The sequence below is a fragment of the Typopeltis vanoorti genome, chromosome 6 (genome assembly GCF_054136105.1).
Source record: "Typopeltis vanoorti isolate ZY-2024b chromosome 6, IOZ_Tvanoo_1.0, whole genome shotgun sequence".
In the NCBI taxonomy this organism is placed as follows: domain Eukaryota; kingdom Metazoa; phylum Arthropoda; class Arachnida; order Uropygi; family Thelyphonidae; genus Typopeltis; species Typopeltis vanoorti.
In genome coordinates, this window is record NC_143554.1 from 125,468,987 (window position 1) to 125,481,379 (window position 12,393).

The following is a 12,393-nucleotide window of genomic DNA, read 5'->3' on the forward strand; positions in this document are numbered from 1 at the left end:
TAACCCTTTAATGTATGGGATGGCTATGGTTTTACTGTAATCTAGATTTGTTTTTGTTGTAGTTTTATAGAGTATTTTATTGACAGTATTTTTGTTATAGCCATTATTTATGAATGTGTCACTAATGATTTTTAGTTCTTGTTTTAGGGCCTGCTCGTTAGAGCAAATAGTTGTGGCTCTGTTTTTAAGGGTGTTAATGACTCCATATTTTTGTGATGGGTGGTGGTATGAATTCGCATGTATGTATTGGCCAGTGCATGTCGGTTTTCGGTAGACCGTGAAGGATAGACTGCCTGAAGGAAGACGTGTAACTAGTGTGTCTAGGAACGGGAGTGAATTTTGGTTTTCGATTTCCATGGTAAATTGTATCCGTTCGTGTTGTTTGTTTAGGTGGCTGAGGAATGTGTTTAGGCCTGAGCCAGACAGTCTGGCTCAGATACATTGACGATGTGTTCGCGATCTGGCTGCATGGTTGACAAACGCTAAACACATTCCTCAGCCACCTAAACAAACAACACGAACGCATACAATTTACCATGGAAATCGAAAACCAAAATTCACTCCCGTTCCTAGACACACTAGTTACACGTCTTCCTTCAGGCAGTCTATCCTTCACGGTCTACCGAAAACCGACATGCACTGGCCAATACATACATGCGAATTCATACCACCACCCATCACAAAAATATGGAGTCATTAACACCCTTAAAAACAGAGCCACAACTATTTGCTCTAACGAGCAGGCCCTAAAACAAGAACTAAAAATCATTAGTGACACATTCATAAATAATGGCTATAACAAAAATACTGTCAATAAAGTACTCTATAAAACTACAACAAAAACAAATCTAGAGTACAGTAAAACCATAGCCATCCCATACATTAAAGGGTTATCAGAAAAAATCAACAGAATCCTACAACATTATAACCTCAATGCCACCTTTAAACCACCCACTAAACTTAAAACCATATTCAGCTCCTCTAAGGATCCTCTCCTCCCATTAGCACATCCTGGAGTCTATTGCATCTGCTGCACCTGTAACTTACCGTACATTGGTGAAATTGGACGGACAATCCCTATACGCAAGAAAGAACACATTAGACACATTAAATATAACCATTACTGTGAAGCAGGCCTCTCAGACCACGCACTTAACACCTTACACCAAATCAACTGGAAAAGCACCTGCTCCTTACACCGCACAAAAACCTGGTACGAAAGAAAATTTAAGGAATCCTTCGAAATCCTGTTAAACCACCCAGATATCAATAACAAAGATGGCATGAAAATTCCAAGGATCTGGATGGAACACATTCAGCCTTCCTAATATGAAAGATTCAACATAAGTCAGGACTCTAGCCAATCCGCTAGTATTAGAAACCATCCCACTCAAACTGACTGGAATGATGTTAATATATGTGTATAGTAGACAACACAAATAATAGGACTCTAGCGTTGATGTATAATATTTCATTTTTAATTTTTTTTTTCCCCCACCAGAGGTCAGGCCAACAATTGTGGTAACGGTTGGTCAGTGTCTTTAACGAACCAGTTTGATTGTAGTATAGCTTGTTTCTTGTGTATATTTGTACGCTCCAGAAGATGACCTTGACATAAAGGTCGAAACGTCGAATTGTAGATTTTAGTTATATTAACTATTTGTTATAATAACTAAAGTTTTTATTCAAACATGGTAGTTGTCTCCATAATTTTCAAAAATGGAATCTGTTCATATTTTGCTTGAACAGCTGAGGGTTGTAATCTTTATGGAAAGCAGTGGGGGAGACTGTTCCAAGGACAGAAGTAGATGGAATGAAAGAGGAGGAAGGGAAGTTGGTTCAGTGAGTTTCAAGATGGACTGTAAAAGTGTGTTGCCAGCAGTGGCTCTTGTTTCAATGATTTTGGAGGAGAGTGGAGAAATAATATTGGTGGCCAAGTCAGCAGAGCACTGTCCATGAAAGTATATGTAGAAGAGGCACAAGACAGAAACTGAATGTCTGTGAGAGAGGGTTTGGTGTGGGTATCTGAGAGGGATCATTAATTAGCTTGATTGTCCTCTTCTGGATAGAATCAAGCAATCTTAGAGAGGATTTTGGTACATCACCCCAAATGCGGGAGCAGTATTCCATGGTTGGGTGGATTTGAGATTTGTATAGAGTTAGCAGCTGTGGAAAGTGAAATCATGTGGTGTGTGAAAGAGTACACAAAGTTGTTTGGCAGCTGCAGAAGCTATAGTTGAAATGTGGTTGTGCCAGGAAAGGTCAGAAGTGCAGGTCAGTCCAAGAAGAAAAATCTGATTGTGTTTGGATATTTCAGTATTACTAAAGGTAAGGGGGAGGAATGCGAGCTCTTTCTTGTGAGAGAACAGACAGGACTGAGTTTTGATGGCATTGAAATTTACAAGGTTGTCCTTGCTCCCACTGAGGTATAGTTAAGAGATCTGAGTTCAAGTCACTGGTTGTGGTAGATCTTGAGGATTCTAATACTTGAGAGCACTACAAGGTTTGTCAAATGAAAAGGAGTAGAATGTACTGTTTTCAACAAAGCTATGGATAGAATTGGAAGTCTGTGAGAGTAGGTCATTTTTATACAAGAGGAAGAGAGTGGGTGAAAGAACAGAACCCTGGGATACTCTTGCATGGATGGGAAAATATGAGGGGAGGAAACCATCCACCGTGACACATAGTGAGCAACCAGTGAGAAAGTTGCTGATCCAGCTGCAGAGTGTGGAAGACCCCTGTGCCAAACCCAATCAAATGCCTTTGAAATGTTGAGAGCAACCATGTGAGTTTCTCCAAATTTTTCCTTGGCTTGAGTCCAGAGGTGAGTTGTGAAAGCAAATCAGCTGTAGTTTGTGAGTGGCAGAATCCATACTGCTGGTCACTGATTAGTTGATATGTCTCTAGGTGGTTCATGAGTTGGTTGTTGATGTACTTCTCCATAATTTTAGAGAGAACAGAAAAGAGTAGTTGGACAGTAGTTCGTTTGTTGACTTTTAACACCTTTCTTTGGGATGAGCTGGATGTGGACCTGTTTCCATGTTGCAGGATAGATGCTAGTTGAATAAGATCGATTGAAGTGATACAGGATAGGTGTTAGTTCTGGGGCACAATTTTTTAACACAATAGGTGGGATACCATCAAGACTAGATGTCTTGGGTTCAGGTTATTAAGGATTTTTTGGATTTCTGTTTGTTGGAAGACTATGGGTGACATGAAATGGGCTGTTCTTGGTGGAGTGGAGGGAACTTTGTCTAGGGAATCAGTGCAGGAATTGAAGTGACGATGTCAATAAGTTGGCATTGTCTTTAGGTGAGGTAACTACAGTACCATCTGGATGTGAAAGTAGTGGAAACCTGGGTGGGCAGAAGTTGCTCCCAGTAGCCTTAACAATGGATCAGAAAGAGTGACTGCCATTTGAGCAGGAGGCAAGTTTTATGGCATTTGGCCCTTTCAAAGTCTGATTTGGACTTGGTGATGATTCTTTTACAGTTATTGTGGGCTGCAGTATAGGTAGAGTGAGCAGCTAGAGTTTTGGTCTTAAGCCATTCATAGTAAGCAGAGGTTTTTTCCCTTTACAGCATTGGCACACTTATTTGAGAGCTAAGGCTTGGATAGTGGCTGAGAATTTGCAGTGGAATAATGGGTGAAAGCCTTCATTCCTGTGAGGATGATTTCTGTTATTCAGTCGGAGCAGATGTTTGGATTAGAAGAACTGAAGTAATAGTAGGACCATGGAAAGGAGGAACAGCAGAACTCACAGAGGTGTTCTCTGTTGGCACTCTTGTAGTACCAAAGGATACAAGTCTGCCAACTGGTGGATGAAGGTTGTTCAATGGCAAAAAAGACTTGTATGATGATCTCAGTTGCCAAGAGGAGAACTGACAACCACAGTTTACTTGGAAGGGGAGCTTGTTAGGAAGATTGATCGGTGAAACTGGAGAAGGGAAGCCAATATGAGTTGTGGACATTAAAGCCCCCAAGAAAGATGACCTCGCTATTGGGGTATTTTGAATGCATGCAGACGAGAGAGAGAGAGAGAGAGAGAGAGATAATTTAAGAGGTCAGAGTGGTTGACAGAGTTTGGAGGGTGATAGAGATAGAGAGATAGCATATGAGAAGGGCAGGTTGATTTGAGCCAAAGCAGATTAAATCATGGATTCAGGGGTTTGCAATCTCTGGCATAGTATGTCAGTTTTGAAGAATACACAAGTGCTGCCCTTGTGGCAAAATAAACTGTGTAATGTGTAGTTTGGGCAGTTGAAGTTCTGATAGGAATAGTAATTCTGGTTTAGATGACTATAGGTGGAGGTGTACATAATTTATATTGTTCTTTAGGCATGGATGTTGTTGAAGAGGATGTGGAAATGTTTTTTTTTTTTTTTTTGGTAAGAATTAATGTTGTTGGGGTTCTTTGGTTGGATTTCTGGTGTTTTTTATGAAATTTTGGTTAGAATTTTTTTAAACTATTTTTTGTGGGAGAATTTTTGAGATATGCACAACATCACATTTCTTTGGGTTGTGTCCATTGTGTTTGGTGAGGAAGAGATAAAAAGGAAGTGGAGCATGCAGTGAAAGGTGCCAGACTTGCAAACGTACTGCCCAGACAGAGAGAACTCTGTCTGGGCAGTACGAACTCAATCTCTTGTCCATATGTGGCCTCAACAGTTTCCCCCTGCAGCCATAGTATTTGATCTCCCTCCAGTCACAAACTAGCAAAATATGTGGTTTCAGGATTTGATACTAGCTGATCCCAAGTTGAGTTGTCTCGAAATTATGGCCAGTGCAAATGAAACTATGTCGCATCGTATTATGTCTGTTTTGTGGGAGGAAAACTCCTGTCACCTATGTAAAAAAAATAAAAAAATATTCAAGTATCTCATGTTCACTTGAAAAGCACTTAAAATAAAAAAAAAAAAATTATAATGCTCATTCCCATTCTAGATGGGATTCAGGTGCAAATCTTTCCAGCTATATGTCATCATCAAAATTTACTGGGTGTATTCTAAATGAATCATGCAGATCACTGAAAATAAAATACGTTTGAATAATCAGTTTTTAATAAATCATATACAGGTATGATTCATTTTCTGCTGGGGTTATGTTCTTGAGATTTCCAGTATAAATTGAAGCAAAAATATAATGGGAACATATGTAAATACATTATGTTCCATTCCAAGATTTTCAGTAATCAATAATCAAAATCTATTTTTCATACAGAACTCCTTTACTGCTGCGCAAAAATATGTGTACCAGTTACTAAAATTGTCTGAGTAACTTAGGCCTGTTTTTGTTGGAATGCCAAAAGACATGAAGCTGTGTTTTCATGATTCCCTTTGTAGCACGTGGTGCTTTGGAATGTAAAATGACATGGCTTTTGATCTGAAAGTTCCTGAAACACAGTCAAACAGTCCTTGGCTGCCTTGAACCCAGGGACAGAAAGTTCTTCATGAGCAATGAATATGCATGTTTGTCAGTTCACTTGCAGTTCTTAGTCTGTGGGTAATGTAATATGCTTTTTCTCGTTGCATTTTATATTCTGTTTCTTGTTTAATTATTTAAAACTTTAAGCCATAGTTTAATCATTTAATATTATAATTTTATTACAATGTTGGAACCATCTGTGTCTACGAAGTCAGACAGTCATGACTCATCACTTCCCTCCAGTATATATATGAGAGGTTCAAAAGTGAAGCCGGTGTAAATTAAAGTGGCATAAACAGAGTTATACCTGTACGCTTATTTTTTTTCACTTTGATCCAGTTTCTTTAAAATTGTGCATTTGGCTTTTTTGTTTTTTATGTACCAAAATATACAAATTTAATCTGTTTCATTTGTGAATAAGGTGGTTTGGCCATGCGCTTTCAGTAGAAGGGACTTTACCTACTGAGCATCCTATCAGAGAAGAAGCAACAGATGAATATTTAGTGATGTCTCCAGCAGAAGGTAAGAATATTAAATGCCATATTGAATATCTGAACACCAGAGTATTTAAGAGTGCTTTTGTGTTCAGTATGGTTTTGCTGTTTATTTGTAGCTTACATTAGTAATGTTCAAATTTCTTTGCTAATGTTTGCTCAGAGTAATCTTCATATTTCTTGCTAATGTTACACTAAAGAATTTATTTTAAGCTTAAATTATGTGTATAACACCAATAAACTCTGCTTCTGATGACTTGACTCATAACTGTGGTGACCTATTTTGATAAAAATTTGGTAAATGAGATCTTTATAAAATTCATTATAAAACTCACCAAAATTCCAAGTAAATTAGATCTGTTATTCACAAAGTTTAAAATTCTCTACACATCCAGTCATTTAACATCTCTTGTTATTTGAGAAGGCCAATAAAAGTAATAATAGGAAAAGAAAAAACATCATTCCAAAATCAACACTAACAGTTATTATTTCTTAATTTCAGATGACTAAAATTGTGCCTGATAATATATATATAGCATGAAACTCTTGAACAGCTTGAATGACTCTGCAAAATTTGATATTTGAGATTTTTGCTAAAATTTATTCTACTGTCACAAATTTAGTTGTCAGCCAATGGAGATCATAGTTTATTTAGTTTAATTGCAAATTATAAACCCATTCTTGTTATGCTCAGCAACAAGGTGATCCAGATAATTTGAAGTTCAGCAGACTAAAACTTATCTTTGGATGAAACTCTTAAATTGTAGATAGTTTCACACTACATGATGAAAATTGTCTCCCTGCTTATTGGAGGCCAAAAAGTGACTTTAAATAAAAAGTCCCCTGTTTAGTCTTTAGAACAGAGTTCCCAAAGAACATGACACCTCCAGGGAGTCCAAAGACTCATCGAGGGAAGACACCTACTCTCTATCTCCACCAACGCCATCTACCGCTCGCCACCACCACCACCACCACTACCAGTATCCCCACAGACAATCATAAACATCCATGCCCACGGCAGGATTCGAACCCGCAGCCTTTTAGGCTGGAGAGCAGATATGCTAACCACTCGGCCAACCAGGCAGGCTTTATAGGCTTTATGGTTAATTTTTGATTAATACTAATAACTTGTATAACTTTTTTTGCAATCCCACCTATAAAAAAAGAAAATTAAAAAAAAAAAAAAAAAAAAAGTGGGTAGTGGACCTATTTATGAATATCACTTGCAGCAGTAGGTGAATTTTATTGTCCATTTTGGTTTAGTACTTTGATTAGTACTAATTTGTATAACTTTTTTTTCAATCTCACCTATAAAAAAAGAAAATTAAAAAAAAAAAGTGGGTAGTGGACCTATTTATGAATATCACTTGCAGTAGGTGAATTTCATTGTCCATTTTTTTAGAGAACTTTTAGGAGCACCAAATTGCGAGAATAGTATTTGATTGTTGGATGGAATGGTAATTTTAAAGAGTTAATAACTGTTCAGAGGTATTATCTCATATAAAAGTGAAAACCTAATTTTTTAATGCAGAAAGTTATATTTGTAATATGTTTGTGCTTAGAGAAATTGTGAGGTTGGAGTAATTCCAAAAGAGAAATGTCATCTTCGATTCATAACTCTGTGGAAAGATAATTAATTTTTTTCAGATTTTTGCCAATAATGCTGAGTTAATTTATCGTATTTATTATTTTATAAGTGTGTGAGATAGATTGAGTTATTTAGATGCAAGTAAAATGTTATATTTCCTTAAATCAGATATATTGTTAGCATAGCACATGTGTATCAGAACGATACACATATGTGGATCGAGTTAAATTTGCATTATTTTGTGCACTGTAAAATTTGTGAGATGTATTCATCGCGAAAGTCGAAAAATTTGTAGAAGGAGAGTGAAACTGGTGAGAGCGTGTAATAAATGCTTTCAAAGTGAACACGGAGAGAACAAATTATGTAACAGAGTAGAAATGATTGATACAATACTGGAAAATGTAAATATTGGTGATAATACTGAAAGTGTGGTGGCAGAAGTTCAGGAGAATCTAAGACTTAAATATAGAAATTGCACACTTGCATATAGTTCACAGTAGCACAAGATTGAAAGGCTATGGAAACAGCAAGAGATCAGTCACACTAAAAACAGAAAAAAACAAGAGGTCTGAAGCCAAAAAAGAAAATTGTAAGAATAATGAAGAGAATTAGTGTAAGCAAATAATTATTTATGGTGATTCCATGATAAGGGGATTTCTTTATGAAAGTGCTATAAAATCTTATTTCCCTGGTGCAAGAAAAGTAATAATATTAGTAATGCTATCAAGGGAAGGTGAAAGAATTGATTGTTTTGGCTGGAACCAATGACCTGAGAGGTGAGCAGAATTGTATGAAGGAGGACGTGAAAGAGTTGTTGGAAGATGTTGAAAATTTTTTTCATTTGGTTATACTATAAATTAAAGATGCCAAGAAATTATATTCTTAGTTTCATCCATTATCCAAGTGTAAGCAAACTTTGGTAAATTATGAAACCAGGAATATAATTTCTTGGCATCTTTATTTTATAGTTGGTGAAGAAGTGAAAAAGAAGAGCAAGAGAGTGAAGTTTGTGAATCTGTTGCCATACTCTGATAGAGGTGAGCTGAGAAGGAGAGTGATGATAGCTAAGGAATCAATATGCCGGTTGTGCAGAAGGAATGATATACAGTTTGCAAACCTATGGCCTGAGTTTGATGGACAGAAAGATTTGTAGAATGCTGATGGACTGCACTTAAATAGATTCAGAGTTAGGTGTCTGGAGAGTGCTTTGTTCACTGAGAGTGTGAAAGCGCAAAGTTGGGAAAACTAAAGCAGTTAGGGTGGATGCAGACATAGATGTCAAGGCATACATGAAGAATGAGTGTGTGAATAAACCAAAAATGCAGAATCTAGTTTCTCAGACAACAATATTGAATGGAGTAGTCAATTCAGGATGTAGAAGATGGTTGAGGGGAGGGCTTAAGGGAATACTACAGTTTCTACATCAGGAATAAAAGGATAGCATTTTTGGCATTGGTTAGCACAACCTCACCAAAGTTAGACGGATTAGTGAGACTTGGCTAACAGCAGAATTAGCCAACCATGTGGAAATCTCAGTTAAGAAAAGGTATATGTGGAACTACAGTATAAAGCAGGTGATTATGATACACTTAGGAAGCAGCACCATGCTATAAAGCTCTGTAAGGGAAGGATGTTCACAGTGCATGGAGAGAGTCAAAGGATATCTGGATGAAGCAACATCGCACTGTATATGCAAGATCAGAAGGGTAAATCAGGTATGAGTTAGATGGATGAGTAGTATTATTAAGCATGAGTTGCATAAAAAGAAAACATCTTGGAGTATATAAGGAGAAAGGTAATCAGCTAACTCATGAACATTACAAGGATAAGGCTTAAAATGAAATATATATTGATCTTTAATTGACCATGATTTATAAACATCTAATACCAACAAGTTTCACCAATGGGGCGTCCGGCTTCTTCAGGGCTTATAACGGTAAGAGAAAAAAAAATTCAAAGTGGCTAGTACAGAGAAAATGGAGTAATACTATCATATAAATTAAACATTAAAACAGAACGCGTAACATTACACACATGGAGCGTGTTGTGTTAGTCACTGTTATGAAAGCACATTCTGTAGTTTTGAGTGAAATTAAATTCTGGCAGACTGAGTGATCTTATGTCAGCTATTATCATTCCCTGGTTTCTGTTAAGATTTTCTTCAGAATGCAGGACTACAATGGTTTCCTTGAAATTTCTACAACGGAAATCTTCTAGGTATGGAGCTGCTATCCCAATCAATGGTATGGTTAGTAATTGCGAAATGATGACCTAGACCTGAGTTGTCTGTTCTGTTGTTATTAACATCTCCTATATGTTCTTTTTTTCGGATTTTGAGGCTACTTGACGTCTGTCCTATATAGTTTAGACCATAAGCACATGAGATGTTGTACACTCCAATGTGTTTGAAAAAAGCATTAATGTCTTTTGGCGATCTTAAAACGTGACGGATATGTTTGAATGACCAAATATAATCTAAACAATGAACAGACTCGATGATGATATGAATCAAAAGGTACTTTATTTTGAGAAACTCAAATGTAAAAAAGCTAGACTTCTAAACCATCCATCTTTCTTAAAAAGATGCAGAAACTTTAACATTATTCCCAAGTTTTTAACATTTAAAGAACAATTCCACTCAAGAAGACCGAAACAAATATATACTAAGGCATCCCTGGCCCTACTACGTGAAAGAATATACACGTCAGATTTGAACTTAACAGAATAGACCTTTTGTGCTTCTGACTTTTTGAAGTTATTTCTAATAACATCAACTTATGGACACTTCTAGATAAGATGATTTACAACAGTTTCAACAAAGCTTTTCTAATTAGTAAAAAAAACTCAAATCAAAAAATTCAACAGACTATATGAAAAGTATTACAACTCCAGATGAGCCTCCCTGATGAAAAAGTGATTTTTAACCTTTCGGACCATATATTGACACAACCAGAAACTGAAATACTTAAGAAAGGATTCGATTTTGCCATCGCCCAAGATCATATTCTTAAGGTCGACATCATCAGTAACATAGAGAAAGCACTCTCATCCTTTCCAGAAACAATGGCAAATGATCTGAGATTAAAAAGTACTATTATCCTTTCAACTTCAAAGCCACCTAACCTAAACATAACACCCCAAGAAAAAAGAGCTCTCTCTCTTTTTTCTTGGGGTGTTATTTTAAACACTAAGGACTACATAGCGAAGATTGCAGAATTATTATCAGATTCGTCAATGTATCACATATTAGAGTCGGACCCAACATGGAAAAACCACAAGGACACTAATAACTTATTATGGAACATGACTAGTTGGTTCACAGACTTGCAATGGAATCTGAAGTCACTACACCCATTGACGCCACGATTGTATGGAGCCCCAAAAGTGGAGTTCCGCTATGCCCGATCGTTGACGGAAGAAATGCTCCCACATATTTATTGTCCAAACACCTCTCCAGCCTCCTAAAAGGACATATCAGAAAATCGGACACTTACATTAAGAATTCAAAGCACTTTATTGAAAAATTGAAAAACATCTCGATCTTAAAGACAGACATTCTCGCTAGCTTGGACGTAGTATCTTTATTTACCAACATCCCAGTGGAAGTTATCAATATCCTATACAATCTCTTCCCTGAAGATACGGCTCACCTTTTTCGTTGCCTTAAATCTAATTATTTTAAATGGAATGAAACGATATATGAGCAACTAAATGGCTTAACTATGGGCAGGCCCCCTTTCGCCGCCCTGTGCAGATCTATTCATGGAAAAGCTAGAAACAGACATCCTCCCAAAACCTTTAGTGTGGTGGAGGTATGTAGATGATGTCTTCATAATTTGGAGGGACACAAAAACAGCTATTTTGGACTTTTTAACCAAAACTAATTCTTTTCATCAAAAAATACAATTCACTTTGGAACTTGATAAAGATAATCAACTACCATTTTTGGATACCCTAATCAAGAAACTAGCAGATGGATGTATCAAACTAACAGTCTACTGCAAACCAACATACATACACTGGACGCTACCTTCATTTCAAATCAACTCACCATATTTCCCAGAAGCTCAGCATAATATATATGCTCAAAAATAGAGCCATGAACATCATCTCAGAAGAAAAAGAACTCTATGATGAAATTACTCATATATCAGAGACATTAATAAAAAACGGCTGTCCAAGTTATTTAATCAATGAGATTCTTCATAGAAAAAACCCCCCACAACAACAACAACCTACAATCACTCAATACAGTCCATCAATAGTTATTCCTTATGGGTACAGTGTCCAAAAAGATCGCAAAACTTTTTAAACTTTCAACATCAGAGTTGCGTTCAAACCCAGTCAAGACCATCCGTCACGTTTTAAGATCGCCAAAAGACAATGCTTTTTTCAAACACGCTGGAGTGTACAACATCCCATGTGCTTGTGGTCTAAACTATATAGGACAGACGTCGAGAAGCCTTGAAATCCGAAAAAAAGAACATATAAGAACAGAACAACAGAACAGACGTATTTGCATTCAGATTCTCTAGCCATCATTTCACGATTGCTAACCATACCATTGATTGGGATAGCAGCTCCATGCCTTACCTAGAAGAAGATTTCCGTTTTAGAAATTTCAAGGAAGCCATTGTAGTCCTCCATTCTGGAGAAAATCTTAACAGAAACCAGGGAATGATAATAGCTGACATATGGTAATCCTTAATAAGATCACTCAGTCTGCCAGAATTTAATTTCGCTCAAAACTACAGAACATGCTCTCATAACAGTGACTAACACGACACACTCCATGCATGTAATGTTACACGTTCTGTTTTAATGTTTAATTTATACGATAGTGTTACTCCATTTTCTCTGTACTAGCCACTTTGAGTTTTTTTTCTA

The 12,393-nt window shown here is 36.8% G+C and overlaps 1 protein-coding gene across 4 annotated transcripts in view; it reads left to right on the top strand.

Moving 5' to 3' along the window:
• LOC150105909 (uncharacterized) overlaps nt 1-12,393 on the top strand; it is a 327,762-nt gene that overhangs the window by 208,149 nt on the left and 107,220 nt on the right. For all 4 annotated transcript variants that reach the window (XM_090393671.1, XM_090393672.1, XM_090393670.1 and 1 more), the window contains one exon: nt 5,846-5,946. In XM_090393671.1, coding sequence (XP_090249797.1) covers nt 5,846-5,946 — 101 coding nt within the window. The remainder of the gene's footprint in view (nt 1-5,845; nt 5,947-12,393) is intronic.